The 22506-nt window shown below is 46.6% G+C and overlaps 1 protein-coding gene across 1 annotated transcript in view; it reads right to left on the bottom strand.

Moving 5' to 3' along the window:
- SPPL2B (signal peptide peptidase like 2B) overlaps positions 1–22071 on the bottom strand; it is a 177022-nt gene extending 154951 nt beyond the window's left edge. The window contains 2 exon segments of the mRNA XM_030217560.1: positions 825–945; positions 21819–22071. Of these exon segments, the coding sequence (XP_030073420.1) occupies positions 825–926 (102 nt within the window). The 5' untranslated portion in view covers positions 927–945; positions 21819–22071.
- Between the last annotated feature and the right edge of the window lie 435 nt (positions 22072–22506).

The following is a 22506-nucleotide window of genomic DNA, read 5'->3' as shown; positions in this document are numbered from 1 at the left end:
ACACATCCCCCCTTTCTTCTTCTGCACAAGAAAGTACCTGGAATAGAATCCCTGCCCTTCTTCCCCTGGTAGAACGGGTTCAACCGCATGGGCCTTTAGAAGGGCTGAAAGTTCCTCCGGCAAGTACCTTACAAACAATACAAAGTATGGCATAGTATGCTACATTACAATGTCAACACAATACGCAATAAAAATTTAATAGACAGCACAGAGTGTAGGATAGAACCTACAGATAGATAAGCTAAAGCAACAAGAGAAAACAAGGGGATTAATTTTTAAAAAGTTGCACGAGGTCAGAAAGGTGCTCAAATATTATCAGCTAGCGTAGGAGTGGATAAACATGACCTGCATATGTACAGCCAGTGTCACTCTTTTGTATCTGTGACTAGCAAGTAGTTATTTCTTCCATTAAAAGCCTGTGTGAAGAACAAAGCTTTCACCTGTTTTGGCTAACTTATATTATTTCACTTTTACATTTCCTTTAATAAAGATCTCTTTAAAAAAAAAAAAAAGCAGCAATTTTAAATTTGTCAGAATTACCCTTTTGAGTCATTCTAAGTAGGGAAAATTACCAGTAGCTCTAATATTAAAAGATTTTGGAGAATACCTAAAGATAGGACCACCAATGTGCTGCATATCCTTTACTTCCAATCACTGGAGCTGCTGCACTCAGGACAGGGATCATCCTTTCCTGGGGGTGATGGCAGTATTACTTACACAATTAGCACAAATTTAGACCACTCAGAGACATCTATAATGTGGCCTAGTACAGAACTCCACATATCAATGATTTGCCTTACAATCATCTGTGCAAGGGTACTTACTGCTTTGCCAAGATCATGAGGCAGGTGGGCCCACTGGGGGTTGAAGAGGATACAATAATCCTTTCCATTGCTGCTTCCCTTCTCAGAGATGACATGGACCATTCCAAACTTCACAACACACCTAAAAACAAATCCAAGCCTCGCTGATTATTACATACTCAGGAAAGGTAACAAAATCTCAAATCTGATGACTAAGAGACTGCATTATTTCTAGACAGTTAATTAAATTCCATACATAGCAATTAATTAACTGTCAAGTCAAAGGTTATGATGGAGATTTTGGCTTTAAGACAACAGGCCAGTGTTGTCTTGACAATCAGAATAGTAAAAATAAACATTAATGTAGTAATTCACTAAGGAGCCCGCCTAGATCACAGGTTCCCAACATGTGGTACACATACCCTAAGGGATACACGTGACATTACCAGGGGGTACATGGTGCTCCCACAACCCACACCAAGCCGGCATCTCTCCCTCCCTCCTTCCCCCCCCCCCCCCCTCCCAGGTCCCGCAGCATCTCTCCCTCTCCTCCCTTCCCCTGGGTCCAGCACCTCTCCCCTTCTGAACTGCTTTGATCATTGCAAGTGGTAGCCTTCACTAGGCCACACCCCACCTACTCTGATGCAACTCCCTGTTTCCACAGGAGGTCAGATGTGTTCTGGAGAAAGCCCCAAGGCTACCTGACTGAATTGCTGTGCTTCAACTACCACTTGCAAAGATCAAGGCAAGTAAGAAGTGAGGACAGACTGCAGGGAGAAGGACAGAGAGGCTGCTGGACCTGGGGGGGGAGGGGGAGAGATAGGTGCAGCAGGACTTGAGTCGGGGGGAGGGAGGAAGGAAGAGGGAAAGGTGCAGCTGGACTTGGGTCGGAGGAGGGAGAGGGAGGGAAAGGTGCAACTGGACTGGTCAGAAAAGGGAGGGAGAGGGGAGGGAAGATGCAGCTAGACTCGGGTTGGAGGAGGGAGGGAGAGGGAAACAGGAGTGGGCAAGTGGGCCCACTGGGGTTGAAGAGGATACAGGTCAGAACAGGGAGGGACAGGGAAAGAGGAAAGGGAAGTGCCACTGGATGTCGGGGAGGATGAAGGGGAGGGTGCTGCTGGACATGGTGGTAGTGAAGAGGAGATGCTGTTGGACTTGATTTGGAGGAAGGAGTAGAGAGGGAGATGTGCTGCTGGACAGGGGAGTGGAGACGGAGAGAGAGTGACTGGACTGGAGAGAGGAACAGATAGAGACTGGGGAGAGTGGAAGAGAGACAATGGACTCAGGGAAGGAGATATGCTGGATTGCAATGGGAGGGGGGAGCAAGGAAGAGAGAGAGAGATTCTAGCCCCAGGGTGGGGGTGTGTGGGTGGAAGTGAAGAGAGGGAAGGCACAGAGGAGAGATGCTGGGTATGGAGGGAGCATAGGAACAAAAGACAGGGATGATGCTGAATATGGATGAGGACAGGGACAAGGACACAAAGGGGTGATGCTGAATATGGAGAACAGGGACAAGCATACAGAGGAAGATGCTGAATATGGACACAGAGGGAAGATGATGGACAGGACAGATAGGAACACAGAGAGAAGATGGATGGTGGACATGGAGAGGAAAAGAAATATCCAATGGCAGGAGGCCCTGTAAAGACAGGGAAAAAAGAAAAAAAAAACTGAAAAGCAAAAGAGAGACACTGGGACTGCCCTACCCTGCTTGGCAAGGTGTTGCCATTTTGAAGTGGTGCCCAGAGAAGGGAGGGACTGCTAGTCCCTTCCTCGTCCAACCTTAAGGTATGAGGGAGGGGCTTAGGTTCTAGGGAGGGACCCCACCGCTAGACCACCAGGGCCTTGCATGGAGGCTGTCGAGGGTCCCATTGCACTACCAGGGTGTTTTCGGTGTCGGGGGAGTACGTGCTTGCGGGGAGGGGAAGGGATTTGGGAGATCTCTAGGGTCCACTGGACCACCACCAGGGCTATGTTTGCCGGACTGCCCCATTCCTCTCTCTGCTTGGTAAACCCCAATGCCAGCTTTGCCCACTACTCATCTGGGAGGAATGCGGGAGACTATTTTTTGCATGTAAGGAGAGCCGGCATGGGGCAGGGCAAATGTGGGCGCTAGTCCAGAGCTAATGGCCTCTAGCGCCTGCATTTGCTTCTGATCATCTGCCAGTGTGTGAGAGAGAGGGCAGACTAGCCAAGAGCAAGTGGGTATGTGTGAGGAAGGGGTAGACTAGCCGAGGGCAGGTGGAATGTGTATGAAAGAGTGTGAGGGAGGGGCAGACGGGATATAAAATGTGTGTGTGTGTGTGTGTGAGAGAGAGGGGGGGGCAGATTAGCTGAGGGCAGATGGGTTGTGTGCGGAGAGTGAGTGAGGGAGGGGCAGACTAGCTGACGGCAGGTAGGATGTGCTGTGAAAGAGAGAGGGAAGGAAGACTGGCTGCAGGCCTCTATGAAGGCATAGGTATTATCTACAAACACTTTTCCAATATGCATTCATTCAGCTGCTGCCTCTGGCTACTCTGAGGCCTTCCCTCTGTTACACTGAAACACTGTAAATGAGGGCCTGGGAAATATTACAGCATTTTGGCAGAGGCAGAATAGGAAATACCCACAAGCAGCAAATGACTCTTACGGAATTTTTTCCTTTTACTTCAATATACTCACGTGAAACCAACTTCTCTCATCTAATATTTCTCAAAACTAAAATGAGAAACTGCTCAAGTCCGGAAAGTGGCATGATTGTGGGAATCGGTACACTGAAATCAAGATTCAGAATGCTTATTTCATCCAAAAAAGCCTAGAAGTCCCATTCTAACTAAAAAAAAAAGCAAAGATGGCAGGAAGAGAGGGAGCACCAAAAAGCCATGTTGGAATGAACATAATCTGAGAAGTTATTAACCAGTGTACTTGGCTACCAGATTACAATCTGGGCGTCCTCTACAAACTCATTTATGCATCAGACTAACTTAAAAAATACACGTGCCTCCACCAGGAGCCAATGTAAAGTTATCAAGCTTGGAGTAACTGCATTCCAGTTCCCTAAACCTGTAAGTAGAGGAGTGTGGTAGCCGTGTTAGTCCACTCTTAAGGTTATCAATAGAAATCAAACAAAATAAAACATGGAAAAGAAAATAAGATGACACCTTTTTTATTGGACATAACTTAATACATTTCTTGATTAGCTTTCGAAGGTTGCCCTTCTTCGTCAGATCGGAAATAAGCAAAACAGCTGAAAGACCTTATCAAAACATTTCCTACACAAGCGCAACCTCACCTGAACAAGCTCATACCAAACCAGCCTTCTGTGGGCACATTCTACATGCTACCCAAGATCCACAAACCGGGAAACCCTGGCAGACCAATCATATCAGGTATTGGCACACTCACGGAAGAAATATCTGGATTCATAGAGGGAATTCTGAAACCTCTCGTACACAAATCTAAACAGCTTCATAAAAGACACCACAGACTTTCTGAATAAATTGAAAAATATCAAGCAACTACCACCTAACATCCTTCTGGTCACGATGGATGTAGAATCACTATACAGCAACATTCCACATGTGGATGCATAGCTGCATGTGGAAAACTCCTAAAAAAATCCACACTAGACCATCAATACTCACCAGAAACTATTACAAAATTAATCAAATTCATTTTAACTCACAACTACTTCCACTTTAACAATGATATCTATCTACAAATAATGGGCACTGCGATGGGCACCAGGACAGCACCCCAATATGCCAACCTTTTTATGGCTGAGCTGGAAGAGACATTTCTGAATACACACCAGACCAAACCTCTAAATACTACCGGTACATCGATGACATTTTTATGATTTGGACGGAGGGTGAAGAAACTCTGAAACAATTTTATTCTTCCTTCAATACATACCATCCTACAATCAGATTCAAAATTGACTACTCCCCAGAAAGTCAGTGATGGCTGTATACAAACATCTATATACAAGAAACCCACAGACAGATGCAGCTACCTCCACAACTCCAGCTTCCATCCTTCACATACAAAAAGATCCATCATTTACAGCCAAGCCACAAGATACCACCGTATCTGCTCTGACCCAGGGGACAGAGACAGACACCTTAAAAGCCTGACTGCATCCTTCAAACAGAAAGGCTACAACCCCAAAATAATCTCCAAGAATATTGCCTCCTCCCTCAAAACACCCAGGGAGAATCTGCTACAGTACAAGGAGAAAAAAGCCACAGACAGAATCCCCCTTGTAGTGACATATAATCCAGAGCTGGAAAAACTGAGGAAAATCATAAGAGATCTACAACCTATACTCCAGGAGGATGAATTACTGAAAGAGATATTCCCATCCCCACCAGTACTGGCCTTCCGACAGCCGCCCAACTTAAAACACAAGCTAATCAGAAGTAACGTCCATCACAGACTGAAAAGGAACAGAAGGGCACACTTCCCTGTAATTTATCCAGTTGCAAACTATGCCAAAATATTCACAGGACCCCACAGTCATCCACAAAGGAAAGATATTCAACATAAGGAATCTTTCACTTGCTCATCTTCCAATGTGGTATATATCATTCAGTGTAAAAATGTAACGAAGGATGCTATATTGGAGAAACAGGCCAGATGCTTAAGACAAGATTCAATTTACATAGACATCACATGAACAATACTGGTGCCAGTAGGGCTCCCACCCCTGTTGGTCAGCATTTTACAGGACCAGGACACTGTACCAGTGACTTCACAGTGAGAATCCTGAAAGGTAACTTTAAAACCATACAAGAACGTAAGACCTTTGAAGTCAGAATGATTGAATATTTTAACACCCAACAGAAAGGACTTAACAAGGATCTGGGGTTCCTAGCCCATTATAAACCATAAAAGCTGTATTTCTATGTTGATCACCCCACCCCTCACCTATCCACACCCATCCTGTTAGAATATCAATGATATGCTTTGATGTCCCCATGCATACCTCCTACCCACCCCCATCCTCCCACCCTGTCAGACTGTCATAGTAATGCTTGAATATTTTCACTTATATACACTAAACCTTTAAGAAAACAAGCCGCAGTATTTTGAACCAACTGAATCCTCTTCATACAGGTTTAACAGATATGGAATGTCAAAACTACTTCAGGTTGAAAAAAAAAAAAAAGACTCCTCAGTAGCACTATGTCACCAAGAAGCACTAAACAAGGCTGAAACTCACTGTCTCCTAAGATAATACTCATAAAAACTAAGATTTTTATGGATATTTTAATTACTGACCACAGAGGTTCAAAATGATGTCCCATAAATGTACTTAATACCGAATTTAATTCCTAAGTACAAACAGCAGATTTATATGGCAGACATATTTGAAAAAACACTTTCAGGAATCCTCTTATATTCACATGAGCCAGGCAGGGGTGTAGCCAGACTTTGCCGTGTGAGGGGGCCAGAGCCTGAGGTGGAGGGGCACATTTTGGTGAGCACGCCCCCCCCCCCCCCCCCCCCGCTCCCCTCCAACTGCTGCAAATACTTTGGCTGGCGGGGGTCCCCAGCCCCCACCAGCTGAAGCCTTCATCCAGCGCCGGTCTCCGGCACCACTGCATTACCTGCCCTGCTCTCTCGTCACTTCATGTCCTGCACGCTCCTTTTAGTGAAATTGAGAATGCTGTTTCATTAAAAGAAGCGTGCTGGACGTGAGGGGAAGAGAGAGCGGGGCAGGCAAAGCTGCAGCGTTGAAGAATGGCGCTGGATGAAAGCTTCAGCTGACAGGGGTTGGGGATCCCCGCCAGCAAAACCAGCAACCCAGAAGAAATTTGGGGGGGGGGGGGCTAGGCCCCCGTGGCCCCACCTAGCTACACCACTGGAGCAAGGACATTTATAACCTGGGAATGAGGGTAGGCCCTAAGCTTCCTCTGGAACAATAAATCCAATCAGTTTTTTACGCTGCTTTAGAGAAAGTATATTTATTAAACAAACTGAAACCTTTTTCAGAAATGACTTTATACTAATAATAGTTATATAGGTATTGCTTGGTCTCAAAATTAGGTTACTGTAATGCAGCATATACATACATACCTGCTACAAAAATGCTTTAAAAACTTAGTGTTCACAGAATAGTGCTGGAAGGGATCTGACATATGACGATCAGAGATACAGCTTGTCAGTTAAAAAATATATATATTGGTTTCCAATATAGCTCAGGATACAGTATTTAAAGTTCTTGTCATTTTAAATGCATCCATAGGTGCCTTATGTTTTGTGAGCAGGGTAGCCGAAGTACTACATTAGACAAGTGGAGGAGGAAGCAGGAGGAGAACTTTCCTCCCAGGGAAAGGGACCACAAGTCCCAGATTCCCCTGGAAGAAAAGTTTGCCCTCTGGTGGAAAAGAGCTCAGAAAGAGATCATATAGGACAGGGAACTGCAGTCCCCAGAAACCACCAGGGCAAGGTAAAACCCATGACTCACAGGAAGCAGAGGGGGAAGGGAATGATTGGGAAATGAGTTCCAATCAAAGTGATGAGCAACAGCTGCAGGAGGCAGGGGCAGTAGAATGGGATAAGAATGAGGGGGATAGGCAGAACGAGGAGGAAGTAGAGCTGATGGATGTCTCCGCTCTAGTTCGAGCCTCCAAAAGAAAGGTAAAAGCTTTATGGGTCAGGTTATTACTGGACCTGTGTAAAAAGGGGGAAGAAGGGATAATAAACTTTGGAAGGAAGCTGTGGAAGAGCTTGACTATCGGCAGACTGTAAGGAGCACTGCTAAGAGATTGGACTGCAATAAAGAAACCAGGCTACAGGGATTTGAATGTCAAGATTACTGTGGACCCTGAAAACTCTGTGTGCAGCGGTATTGGGCGTTAACTGTTACTTTAAACCAGGAGAGGAGGAAAGAAGCTGTGGTAGCATTACCAATGTGGAGCAGGGTTGTGTCAAGTGGTTTTCTGGAAATAAACTGATTAAAGAAAAATTGATTTGGAGAATGTCAGTGCCTTCTGGTTTTGTTACTGAACCCCTGATAAGACAGATGGCACGAAGAAAGAAAAGAACTGTAACCTCACCAGTTTCCTCTACTATAGTGGAGTAAGCAAGCAGGCTAGGAAGGCCTTCTGATCATGGCATAGGACTTTGGCTACTCCCCGGGGAAGCAAGTCAAGCAGGAGTCATCCAGGCCCCAGCTGGAAAGGAGACCAGGGGTGGCAGTTTATTAGGCAAGCTAAGCCTTTATTATCGCTCATGAATAGAGGTCTTTTAGGAGGTATCCTGAATATTTCATCTGTGTTTTTTTAATATTATTTTGTTTCATGTTTTAAATTAGGTTTATGTGTTTGTATATCACCATGACAGTTCTCTTCTCAAAAGTGCTTATTAGTAATACTACTAAAATATTTAATATTATTGTAAGCCTGTGAATCTAGACCAATAGTTTTTTCCATTATTACTCCCCATTTCAAAACACAGTGCCTAGCAGATAGCATCCCTGTCAAGATTTTACAACTTTAAAAAAAAAAGCCCCCAAAATGGCTCATTCAGAAAGCCTAATTAATCATTTCCAGAGACTGTTATTTTTAGCTATTGTGAGACCTACACATTTTGGTGAGCCACCCCGCTGCTGCCCATTCCCACTGGCGGTAGTGCCGGATGGTGTGCAACAACTCTGTGCTAGCTGTACCACGACATTGTAAAGGGCCCCTAAATTCTGTTTTATGCGAGTCTAAAACATGAATAACACTTCTAAAATAAGAATCATTGAGTGTAGGTCTCACAATAACTAAAAATAACATAGCCTGATTAATCATTTCCTGAGACTTTCTGAATGAGCCAAGTTTGGGAGGCTTTTTTTTTTTTTTAAAGCTGTAAAATCTTGACAGGGATGCTATCTGCTAGGCACTGTGTTTTGAAATGGGGAGTAATAATGGAAAAAGCCCTTGGTCTAAATTCACAGGCTTGCATCCAGCATGCTCAATTTCACTAAAAGGAGAATGCAGAACGCGAGGGGAAGACACAGCAGGGCAGGCAATGTGGAGGCGCTGGAGACCGGCACTGGACAATGCTTCAGCTGGCAGGGGTTGAAGACCTCCACCAGCCAAGGTATTTGCTGGCAGTGGGTGGCGAGCAGCAGGGTGGCGGGGGGGGGGGGGGGGGAGTTGCAGGGTGGCGGGGGAGGGGGCGCGAGGCGGCGGTGAGGCAGCAGGGGTGAGGGCAGCAGACCAAAATGTGCCCCCCACCTCAGGCTCTGGCTATGCCCCTGGCATAAACATTTAAATCTAAATTTCACAAAGCCGGGATATATGCATCTAAACTCTAAAACGGGGCCATTGTCCGACTGTCATTTTGAAAGACTAAAATATAAATGTTTATTCCCCATTTCAGAAGAGGAACACGTCTATGGTCAAAAGGAATGATACTGAGATTCATAGTCGCCACCCAGGAAGGCTAGGTTTCAGAAACATGCTTGGATTTGAGCAGTGCTCCACTGGAGGATGCCACTTTAATTCCCCAATGGCTGATGCCTCAACCCCAAAAATAAAAGTAAAACTGGTAATTGATACCGGGCTCTGTGACAGCTTTGGGAAAAATAAACATTTATGTTGCCATTTCATATCATAAGCAGAGGAGTGTAGTAACCGTGTTAGTCCACTCTTAAGGTTATCAATAGAAATCAAACAAAATAAAACATGGAAAAGAAAATAAGATGATACCTTTTTATTGGACATAACTTAATACATTTCTTGATTAGCTTTCGAAGGTTGCCCTTCTTCGTCAGATCGGATAACCTTCGAAAGCTAATCAAAAAATGTATTAAGTTATGTCCAATAAAAAGGTATCATCTTATTTTCTTTTCCATGTTTTATTTTGTTTGATTTCTATTGATAATATCATAAGCATAAATGTTTATGTGCCCATACTAACCTAATCATATTTAAATGTTTACAAATCTAAAATGGATGCTCCTGCTACACATACCTGATGCATAAAAGTCCATTTCACCATGCACAAGCACCCCGTATAAGAGACGGGGAGGCTAAGCCTCCCCAGCCCAACTGTGACCTTTCCTAGTTTCCTCCATCTCACTGCCACTTATGCAGGGTCCACTGTACCCCCGGGTTGACGGCAGTAGCAAAAGCAATGTGATGATGCGCAGGACCAGTTTCCTGCATGTCATCACTAGTTGTACTGGTCACGCCTCCTCTAATGTAAACTTACTGCATCATAAGGGGTGCAAAGCTAGCAGCAGCATGGTCTCACACATCTACAAACCATAGCTACGTGATACAAGGTTCCACATTAGGAGTCACCACCCAGGAAAAGGATCTAGGTGTCATCATTGATGATACATTGAAACCCTCTGCTCAGTGTGCAGCGGCGGCTAAGAAAGCAAATAGAATGTTAGTATATTAGGGAAGGAATGGAAAACAAAAATGAGAATGTTATAATGCCTTTGTATCACTCCATGATGCGACCACACCTCAAATACTGTGTGCAATTCTCAAAAGAGATATAGCAGAATTAGAAAAGGTACACAGAAGGGCGACGAAAATGATAAAGGGAACGGGACAACTTCCCTATGAGGAAAGGCTTAAGCAGCTACGGCTCTTCAGCTTGGAGAAGAAACGGCTGAGGGGAGATATGATAGAGGTCTATAAAATACTGAGTAGAGTGTAATGGGTTGATGTGCTTACTCTTTCCAAAAATACTAGGACTATGGGGGCACACAATGAAGCTACTAAGTAATAAATTTAAAATAAATCAGAAAAAATATTTCTTCACTCAATGAGCAATAAAACTCTGGAATTCATTGCCAGAGACTGTGGTAAAGTGAAGATACTTATCTGTACCAGGTATTCTCCGAGGACAGCAGGCTGATTGTTCTCACATGTGGGTCGACGTCTGTGTCGGTCCGGGAACTGGCGTTTTGCAACAGCAAAAAATAAACTTTTGCCAGAGTCTTCTGGCGCGCATGCGCGGATTGACTTCCTGCCCGCCGTACGAGCACGTCTCCTCAGTTAAATGAGAAAACATATAAAAGATAACTCCAAAGAGGAGGTGGGAGGGTTTGTAAGAACAATCAGCCTGCTGTCCTCGGAGAATACCTGCTACAGGTAAGTATCTTCGCTTTCTCCGAGGACAAGCAGGCTGCTTGTTCTCACATGTGCGGTATCCCTAGCACCCAGGCTCACTCAAACAATGAACATTGGTCAATTGCGCCTCGCAATGGCGAGGACATAACATAGATTAACCTGAAACTATGTACAGCTAGCTGAGAGTGCAGCCTGGAACAGAATAAAAATGGGCCTAGGGGGGTGCAGTTGGAACAGATTCTGCAGCACCGACTGCCCAAACCGACTGTCGCATCGGGTATCCTGCTGAAGGTGGTAGTGAGATGTGAACGTGTGGACTGATGACCACATTGCAGCCTCTTCAATGGAGGCTGACTTTAAGTGAGCCACTGACGCAGCCATGGCTTTGACAAAAGCAAACCTCTCATGAAGTGAACACCTAAAGGCACCAGAGATAGGCTTACCCTCTACACGCCGAAAATAAGCACTAATTGCGCTGAGGTGAACTCTTACGGAGTTGATCTTGAGACCAGACTCTGACAAGTGTAGAAGGTATTCAAGCAGGGTTTGTGTAGGACAAGAAAGAGGATCTAGGGCCTTGCTGTCATACCAGACAGCAAACCTCCTCCATTTGAAAGAGTAACACCTCTTCGTGGAAGCTTTCCTGGAAGCAAGCAAGACCCAAGGAGGCGAATTCTAAGCTCTCAACATCCAGGCCATGAGAGCCAGAGACTGGAGGTTGGGATGTAGTAACGACCCCTCGTTCTGGGTGTTGAGGGTTGGAAAACACTCCAATCTCCATGGTTCTTCGAAGGAAAACTCCAAAAGAAGAGGGAACCAAATCTGGTGCAGCCAGAAGGGTACAATCAGGGTCATGGTTCTGCGGTCATTGCTTGAGTTTCAGCAAAGTCATCCCTACCAGAGGTATGTGAGGATACGCATACAGAACGCCTGTTCCCCAATGAAGGAGAAAGGCATCTGACACTAGTCTGTCATGGGCCTGAAAACAAAACTGAGGAACCTCGTGATTGATCTGAGTGGCAAAAAGATCCACCGAGGGTACGCCCTTATTCAGTGACCACTCGTGAGGTTGCATTACCCTGCTCAGTCTGTCGGCCAGACTGTTGTTTACACCTGCCAGATAAGTAGCTTGGAGAAACATGCTGTGATGGCATGCCCAAAGCCACATCTGAACAGCTTCCTGACACAGGGTGAGATCCAGTGCCCCCCTGCTTGTTGGTGTAATACATGGCAACCTGATTGTCTTTTTGAATTAAGATGATTTGGTTGGACAGACGATCTCTGAAAGCCTTTAGAGCGTTCCAGATCGCTTGTAATGCCAGGAGGTTGATCTGAAGACCTGTTTCCCGGAAGGACCAGGCTCCTTGAGTGTGAAGCCCAGCTACATGAGCTCCACACCCTAGGAGGGATGCATCCGTCATCAGTACTTTTTGTGGCTGAGGAACTTGGTCCCATGGTCAATTTGGACTGGATTGTCCACCACTGAAGAGAATTTCGAAAATCGGTGGAGAGTTCGATCACATTCTCCAGATCCCCCGTAGCCTGATACCACTGGGAAGCTAGGGTCCATTGAGCTGATCTCATATGCCGACGTGCCATGGGAGTGACATGAACTGTGGAGGCCATGTGGCCCAGAAGTCTCAACCTCTGCCGAGCTGTGATCTGCTGAGACGCTCAAATTGTGGACACCAGGGACAGGAGGTTGTCTGCCCTTGTCTCGGGAAGATAAGCCCGAGCTGTCGTGTCCAGCAGTGCTCCAATAAATTCCAATTTTTGGACAGGAGTGAGATGGGACTTGAAGTAATTTATTATGAACCCCAGTAGCTCTAGCACCTGAATAGTCATTCGCATGGACTGCAAAGCACATTCCTCCGAGGTGCTCTTCACCAGCCAATCGTCTAGATAAGGAAACACATGCACTCCCAGTCGGCATAGCGACGCTGCGACTACAAGTAGACACTTTGTTAACACTCTGGGCGCAGACACCAGGCCAAAGGGCAGTACACGGTACTGAAAGTGCTGTGTTCCCAGCCGAAAACAAAGATACTTCCTGTGAGCTGGAAATATCGGGATGTGTGTGTAAGCATCCTGAAAGTCCAGAGAGAATAGCCAATCGTTCTTCTGAATCATGGGAAGAAGGGTGCCCATGGAAACCATCCTGAACTTTCTCAGACTAGAAATTTGTTCAGGGTCCTTAGATCTAGGATGGGACACATCCCCCCTGTTTTCTTTTGCACAAGGAAGTACCTGGAATAGAATCCCGGCCCTTCTTCCCCTGGTGGAACGTGTTTGACCGCATGGGCCTTTAGAAGGGCGGAGAGTTCCTCTGCAAGTACCTGCTTGTGCTGTAAGCTGTAAGAATGAGCTCCCAGCGGCAATTTGGAGGCTTGGATTCTAGATTGAGGGTGTATCCTAACCAGACTATTTGAAAAACCCACCAGTCGGAGGTTAAGAGAGGCCACCTTTGGTGAAAAAACATTAACCTTTCCCCAACTTTTACCGCAGCTATGCTGAACTGGAGCCAGTGAAAAGCCCATCCCCTGCTTTTGCTGGGGAGCAGTTGGGGCCTTAGGTGCACGCTGTTGACGAGAACGAGTGTACTGGGGCTGAGCCTGGTTAGGCTGTCGGGAAGCCGGAGTGTACCTACACCTAGCAGAGGAATAGGGAACACTCCTCTTCCCTCCAAAAATACCTCCTAGCTGAGGAGGATGTAGCAGAAGACACCTGGCGAGAGAGAGAATCCATAGCATCATTATGCTTCTTGATCTGGTCAACAAGATCCTCTACTTTTTCCCCAAAAAGGTTTTCACCCCCCCCCCCCCCCCCCCGGCAAGGTGCATCCGCCATCCACTGCTGGACTGAATGATCCAGGTCAGAGACACGCAGCCATGAGTCTGCACATCACTATACCCTGAGCAGCGATTCTGGATGCCACATCAAAAGAGTCGTAAGATCCCCTGGCCAGGAATTTACGACACGCCTTATGCTACCTGACCACCAGGCGAAAATGCTCTGCCTGCTCCGGAGGGAGGGCATCAACCAAGGTAGACAGTTGCCTCACCGAGTTCCGCAAGTGGACGCTCATGAAGAGCTGGTAAGATTGGATTTGGGTGGCAAGCATAGCGGCCTGATACGTCTTCCTCCCAAAAGAGTCCAATGTCCTAGTTTCCCTGCCTGGGGGCGCCGAGGCATAGTCTCTAGTACTCTTAGCTCTCTTGAGGGCAGAGTCCACCACCATGGAATTGTGGGGTAACTGAGACCTCATCAACCCAGGTTCACCATGGATCCGATACTGGGAATCAGCTTTTTTTAGAGATCACGGGGCCAGACAGAGGGTACGACCAGTTCCGCATAAGGACTTCCTTCAGTACCTTATGTAGAGGAGCCTTCACAGCCTCCTTAGGTGGAGGAGGATAGTCCAGGACCTCGAGCATCTCAGCCCTGGGCTCATCCTCAGCCTCCATAGGAAAAGGAATAGTCATAGCCATTTCCCGGACAAAAGATGTAAAGGGCAGACTCTCCAGAGGAGATATAAGTACATAAGCATCGCCATGCTGGGATAGACCAGGGGTCCATCGAGCCCAGCACCCTGTCACCAACAGCGGCCAAAAGAACAAGCAATTTGTCCCGCCTATCCTAGAAATACTGTATTCCCTCGTCCATTCAATAACATTCTATGGCTTTTTACTCCAGGAAGCTGTCCAACCCTTTTTTGAAGTCCACTAAGTTAACTACCTTTTCCGGCAGCGAATTCCAGAGTTTAACTACGCGTGAGTGAAGAAAATTTTTGTCAGGTTCTCAGGTTCAGTGCCCGCGGGGCCGGGCTCCGGAGCAAACGTGAGCCCTTGGGCTGCTGACCAGGAGCGACAGCAGCAGGCAAAACCCACCAACCAACACTGGGCAAGCACACCGGCACCGCCAGGGACTACAGGCACTGCCCAGCGAGCCGGAACACACGGACTGGAATCCCCCGGACTGGAGGACACAGGATTGGAACACTGGACTGCAATCCCCTGGACTGGAACACACACCGGACCGGAACACACTGGACTGGAGCGCACCAGAATGGAACACACACCGGACCGGAACACACTGGACTGGAGCACACTGGACTGGTCCGTACAGCTTCACCTGCGCTTGACCACTACCCCCCCAAGGGTTGAGCCCTTGGGTTTGCGTAGCCGGCAGGACTTACCGGATACCAGATGACACAGGGACCAGGACTGGAAACAGAAGTACTCCAAACTGACCTAAGTGCTCTCAAGCCCTAAACCAACAGAAGTGTTCCTAACAGTACTAACAAAAGGACTTCCTAAGCCCTATACTAACAGAAGTACTAATAGCACCACACTCACAAAAGGACTTCCAAAGCCCTTCACTACTAGAAGTACTACTAATAGAGACACACAGGAAGCAGGGGAGCCATGAGGGAAAAGCAGGAAAGCAGACACACAGTCACAAGTGCACACTGCACTCACACTAACCTGGACCTTTAGCAAAAGCAAGCAGGGAAACTAGACACAAAGTCAGAAGTGCACACTGCACCACCCTACCTAAAGCAAACACAACCGTTGCAAAGGCCCTGAAGGAAAAAACACCACTTCCTTATCAAGGCCCTCCCTGATGATGTCACACTCCCTAGACCCAGGCAGCACACTGAAACACAGAGAGCACACTGAAACCCATAGTGGCCCAACCCACACCAATGCAGCACCGTGAAGCACTTGAAGCCAGTACACCCAAAGAGAGATAGAGCTAACTCAGTCCACACCCACAGCTGCAGTAAAGTGAGACAATTAAGAGTCATGCTGCTGGAAGCTGGCAGCACCGAGAGAGAGAGCCAGCTCAGAAAGGACAGACAAAAGAAACAGAAGCCAGCTAAGCTGACCACCAGGAAAAAGGTAAGGTTGAGAGGGGTTATGACCACAATCATAACAATTTTCCTCCGATTCGTTTTAAATTTACCACACTGCAGCTTCATCGCATGCCTCCTTGTCCTAGTATTTTTGGAAAGCGTAAAACAGACGCTCCACATTGACCCGTTCCAGTCCACTCATTATCTTGTAGACCTCCTATCATACCTCAGCCGCCTTTTCTCCAAGCTGAAGAGCCCCAGCCTCTTCAGCCTATTTTGATAGGGAAGACGTCCCATCCCCCGTATCATCTTTGTCGCCCTTCTCTGCACATTTTCCAATTCCACTATGTCTTTTTTTGAGGTGGAGGGAAAGGTTCAGAGGGAATCCCATAGGACTCATCAGAAGAAAAGTATCTGGGATCTCCCTCTGACTCCCACGAACGCTCCTCTGCAGTATTGGATAAGACCTCTCTGAGAGCACTCAGAGACTGAGCCTGCCTCAACGCCGAGGATCAAAGTCCTCAATGGCAATGTTGAGAGGCCAACACCCGCCTGGACTGCGGCGAAGCTTCCTCCACCGACGTCGAAGGGGAGTCGACCTGGTGGCAAGCGGCACCGAGAATGGGGACCTAAGGGCCAGACACCGCTGCACCAGATGGTACGGAAGGCGCAAGCACCCATGACACCGAAGTAGACTGGCATAGCAGTCCTTCCAGAATCTCCGGAAGCAGGGCCCGGATGCGCTCGTTGAGAGCCGCCATCAGAGAAGGCTGCGGGGTCGGTGGAACAACCAGTGGCAGAATCTGCCTAGGTTCGGGAGCAGGTACCGGGCTGCCAAGAGACCGATGCATCGGCACCTCTATATAGAGCGGGAGTGGTCCTCTCGGCGCCAACGCTTCCCGGGTGCTGAGTCCCTCGATGCCCTGGAGCTCCCGGTACCAGCGTGTAGAAGGAGACAGATGACAATGCTTCTTCGCCTTCACTCGATGCCCGTCATCAAGACTCCTTGGTACCAATGAGGACGATGTGGAATCCTCACACTTCCTCGGGGTCGGGCCCGACGAAGGTCAGTCCCAGGGGGCCTGCATAACAGGAGGCCTCGAGACAGGTGGCGACCCACTCGATGCCTCACTGCTCCCAGCGCGACTTGGTTTCTCAGCAGACATTACCTCTGCTTCCGACGTCAATGTCTCCCTCGATGTCGACAACCGCCAACCTCGGTACTAATGTCGATGACGAAGGACCGGACCGAGCCCCAAAAAGTTTCTCTCAATGGGCTTCTCGAGACACTTGAGTCTGTTTCTTCATACAAACACACAGACTACAAGTGGCTGGGCTATGGTCGGGCCCAAGGCACTGGATATACCAAGAATAAGTATCGGTACCTCAGATGGTCCGGTTGCACCGAGTACAACGTTTGAAGCCATTGGGTGTCTTCGATGACATGGGAGGAAAAACGGCTTTGATGAAATCAAACAACGCGATTGTGCCTAAAAGTAAAGGGCACAAAAAGGGAAGAAACCCGGCCCCATCGAAAAAGAAAGAAAACTTAAAATTAAAGGGAATAAAGAACTAAGAAGAAAATAAAAGGGAGAAACTTTATTTTTTTAATCAAAACAAACAGCACAAACTTGCGAAAAACGAAGACTCCTTTCCCGGGCCTCAACGAGGAGCACAGGAGGAACCTGCTGCACCTCGCTGCAGAAAAAGAAAAACTGAAGAGAGCCCATACGCCAAGCCCCCTCCCTGCCCATCTTCAAATCCTTGCTCAAAGCCCACCTCTTCAATGTTGCTTTCGGCACCTAACCATTACACCTCCATTCAGGAAATCTAGACTGTCCCAATTTGGTTGACTGCACTTTTTGTCCTTTAGATTGTAAGCTCCTTTGAGCAGGGACCGTCCTTCTTTGTTAAATTGTACAGCGCTGTGTAACCCTGGTAGCGCTTTAGAAATGTTAAGTAGTAGTAGTAAGTTGATGCGCACTGAACACGCATCAGAAGACTCTTGCAAAACGCCAGTTCCCGGGCCAACGCGGACGTCAACTCACATGTTAGAACAAGCAGCCTGCTTGTCCTCGGAGAAAAGCAGTTACCTTAGTGGGGTTTAAAAAATGTTTGGATAATTTCGTAAAAGAAAAGTCCATAAGCCATTATTAAGATGGACTAGGGGAAAATTCAGTGCTTATTTTTAAGATAAGCAGTATAAAATCTATTTTACCATTCTGGGATCTTGCCATGAACTTGTAACCTGGATTGGCCATTGTTGGAAACAGGATACTGGGCTTGATGGACCTTCGGTCTGTCCCAGTATGACAAGCACTTATGTTCTTATGTCCATTTGCTGCTGACACAGCTGTCATCCCTCCCCACTCAAGGATTTTAACTTGCCCTGCCATGCCCCATCCCATCGTAGCCCCCCCCCAAACATATGAATGACCAACCACCTCTGTCACTATGTATTTAGAAAAGGCTCTACACTGGAAGATTCTTTTCTAAAATATTAACAGAACTGGAGACATCCTAACCTGAACGTCTTAATTCTGATTTGTCTTTTCTAAAATCCACCTCAACAGAGCTAAAAATCCCAGCATACAAAACTGTTGTCATACGAACTCAAACTACATCACCTTCTGTGGATAAATGTGAAAATAAATAAATATCAAGTCCTCTTCCTTCCGCTACCCTCAATTATTGCTGCCTGCTTCCTAAGAGGGCAGGGCTCATGTGGGCCAGTTTTCTAATTCATTTTGAAGTAAATCAAGAACAGTATGCCTTTCCAGGGCAAAAAGGAGACAACATTATCACTACAACAGCTAGAAAGTGTCTTTCAGGCCTCTGAACGTTCCTCTTCTACCATCATACAACCACGGCCCAACAGACTTGATCCTGCTGCTGGAAAGAAAAAAAAAAGGAGCCCAGGATTAATTCTACTTACTACTACTACTTAACATTTCTAGAGCGCTACTAGGGTTACGCAGCGCTGTACAATTTAACAAAGAGAGACAGTCCCTGCTCAAAGAGCTTACAATCTAATAGACAAGTGAACGGTCGGTCCGATAGGGGCAGTCAAATTGGGGCATTCTGGATTCACTGAACGGTAAGGGTTAGGTGCCGAACGCAGCATTGAAGAGGTGGGCTTTAAGCAAAGACTTGAAGACGGGCAGGGAGAGGGCTTGGCGTAAGGGTTCAGGAAGGTTGTTCCAAGCATAGGGTGAGGCGAGGCAGAATGAGCGGAGCCTGGAGTTGGCGGTGGTGGAGAAGGGTACTGAGAGGAGGGATTTATCCTGTGAACGGAGGTTACGGGCGGGAACGTAAGGGGAAATGAGGGTAGAGAGGTAGTGAGGGGCAGCAGACTGAGTGCATTTGTAGGTAAGAAGGAGAAGCTTGAATTGAATGCGGTATCTGATCGGAAGCCAGTGAAGTGACCTGAGGAGAGGGGTGATATGAGTATATCGGTTCTGGCGGAATATGAGACGTGCAGCAGAGTTCTGAACAGACTGAAGGGGGGATAGATGGCTAAGTGGGAGGCCGGTGAGGAGTAAGTTGCAGTAGTCCAGGCGAGAGGTAATGAGAGCGTGGACGAGAGTTCGGGTGGTGTGTTCAGAGAGGAAAGGGCGAATTTTGCTGATGTTAAAGAGGAAGAAGCGACAGGTCTTGGCTATCTGCTGGATATGCGCAGAGAAGGAGAGAGAGGAGTCAAAGATGACTCCGAGGTTGCGGGCAGATGAGACGGGGAGGATGAGGGTGTTATCAACTGAGATAGAAAGTGGAGGAAGAGGAGAAGTGGGTTTTGGTGGAAAGACGATAAGCTCGGATTATATTCCTGACACTGGTTTCTCAGACTAGGCCCTAGAGTGATGCTGGAGTAGTACTCTGGACCCTTAGAGAGATATCAGAGGTATACACTGTTCTCACTGTGACAGCTCTACAGAACAGTTGCTAAGTAACAGGGAAACAGTGAAACGGGGAGCCCTTGACTCCATGGGGCTGTTACTCTGTGTTACAGAACAAGGAGGTCATTGTGCCAAGCAGGCATTACAGACACCTGATGTCGAGGGTGGTGGAGATTTGGGTCAATGCCTCCAATGGACCAGACTGCATTGCGCTGAGAAATGTCTCGCTCTGCGCCTTACTCTTCTGTGATCTTTTCTGAATTTTAGTATAGAGTTTACATTGAGAAGGCAAATGGTCAGGAGATGGAAGATACCAGTTGTGAGTGTCAGTCACCAACATGGTCCCCCTGCCCCTCGAACAGCTTTTGAAACAGCTGGAAGCTTCTGTGATATCAGGAAAATAGCTGAAGCAAAATCAAACAACTCAATATTGAACAAATGTATACAAAAAATGTTAAATCTTTGAATTGTTTGGGGGGTGGGGGACATGACAGCTTAGGCCTAAGAAAAAAAAAAGAAAAAAATACTAAGGGTCACAACTACTCACAGCAAAATCTGAAGGAAGAAATCAAGCAAGAAAAGTTGCATGACAGAGATGCGAGACAAACGCTTCCAACTAGCTCTGCGGAGACCAAGAAACAGAGCCCAACACAAGTTGGGAGGCGGGTAGGCACATGCACAGGCCTGCTAAAGGCTTCAGGAAGCCTCTGAATGCTGGACAGCGTCTGTCCTGGGGATGTGTCAGTGACATCACCCATCTGTGGTAATCATCTGTCCTGCTTGTCCTCAGAAAAATTTTGGGTACACTTAATGAGTATACAGTTAAAGTAGTTCAGTCAGTGAGCACGTGGTATTTAGGATATACTTGCTGAGAGATGGTGAGATGCATCATTAGAATAGCTTAGTCAGGGGCCTTGCAATGTACTTGGGGTATACTTGGTGTTCCAAATATACCACGCAATTCCTGACTAAACATTTTGGAGTACATCTTCTCAGAATAGTTTATCCAGGGAGCATATGGTATATAGGGGATACACTCGACATGGGATACATTATCAAAAGATTTTAGCCAGGAGGCCATGTGGTACATTTGGGGTACACCCTCATAATTGTTTAGGCAGGGTGCATGCAGTATATTTGGGGGCACATTGTGTGGGATACCACCTCTGAATAGTTTAAGCAGGAAGTAAAAAAGTATGGGGTGTATTTAGGGTATACTTGGTGTGGAATATGGGGTATATCCTCAAAACTGTTAATCAAAGACCAAGTGGTATACTTAGGGTACATTCTCATAACAGTTCACTCAGGAAACGCGTAGTGTATTTGAGGTACACTTGGTGTGAGATGGAGGGGTATGTCCTTAGAAAAGTTGTCAGAGAATGTGGTGTATCTAGGGTACTATCACTGTGGGATGTGGAGTATATCCTCTGAACTGTTTAATCAGGGAGCTTGTGAGAAGTGGGGTATATCCTCAGAACTGTTTAGTCAGAGAACATATAGTATTATTTGGGATATACTTGATGACAGGTGGCGGGATACATCCTCGCAATTATTAGACATTGAGCGTGGGGTGGATTTGAGGTACACTTGATGAGAGATAGGAGTACATCCTCAGAACAGTTTAATCAGAGTATGTGGATATTTGGGGTACACTTGGTGTGAGATAAGAAGGGTATATCCACAGAATAGTTTATATCATGCAGTATATTTGTGTACACTCAGTGAGAAATGGAAAAGTGCATCCTTATAACTGTTTAGTCAGGGAGCATGTGGGACATGTGGTGTATTTGGGCTACATTTGATGTGGGGGGGTATATCATTGTTTAATCAGGGAGGCAGTGGGGAATGTGTGTGGGGGGGGGGGGGGGGGGGGGGGGGGGGGGGGGGGGGGGGGGCGGGGGGAGGTACATACTCAGAATAGTTTTGTCAGAAACCACTAAGTGCATGCATTTGGTGTACTTTCGATATGGGAGTATATCCTGAGAACGGTTTAGTGAGGGAGCATGTGGTGTGTTTGGGGTACATTCGGTGGGAGATATAGAGTATATCCTTAGTACTGTTTAATCTGAAAGTGTACAGCATATTTTAGGTACACTCAATACTGTATGGGGGATAACTCCAAAACATTTTATTCGATGATTATATATATACAGGACATCCTCATATTAAGTCGTCGTAGACTAGAGGAAGCAGCAACACTCACCTCAGCAACGCACATGAACAACAATAGCGCAGCCTTCAGAGGAGAACGGCACCTCCCGACCTCCATCCTGATATAGCTCTCTGACAATCTCCAGCTCAGGGCCCACTTGCTCCGCCCACCGTGGGCTATCTCCCCTGCAACTTGCCCTACGTTCACACAATGTCTACCGATTGGTTATATGAAGAATCCATCAAACTCATTACTTCCGCCCATTGCCTTTGTCCTCACGGACACCTCTTTACGCACTACAGACGACGAAAAATACGTCATGAAAGTGGATTAGGGCAGTTCACAATGAACTTTCTTTGTGTTAAGTCAGAAAAAAAGACGGGGGTTAAAGGTTACTATATGACGCATCAAATTTGCGTTCCAAGCCTTGATCTCGTTCTCAGTTCCGGTCTTTGTTCAACTAGGTAGCCTATTGGCTATGAGTCTCTAGGTCCCGCCTTTTTAAAACCTGCATTAGAAGGAGGTTTAATTGTAATGTAGAACTAACCTCCTTGAGGAGGTGGGCCTACTGACCAAAAAGAGGTTAGAAACGCATTGAGCGACCAAAAAAAAAAAAAGAAAAGGCTGTTCGTGAATCGTCGATGTTTAATCTTTTTTTATTTCTTTTTTAAAAACACAATTCCAACAACGATTAGTTTAAGAGAAATTTCATTTATTTAAAAAAAGAGGGATTTAGGCT

This window comes from Microcaecilia unicolor, chromosome 11, assembly GCF_901765095.1.
Source record: "Microcaecilia unicolor chromosome 11, aMicUni1.1, whole genome shotgun sequence".
NCBI lineage: Eukaryota > Metazoa > Chordata > Amphibia > Gymnophiona > Siphonopidae > Microcaecilia > Microcaecilia unicolor.
This window is presented reverse-complemented; position numbering and strand designations above follow the sequence as displayed.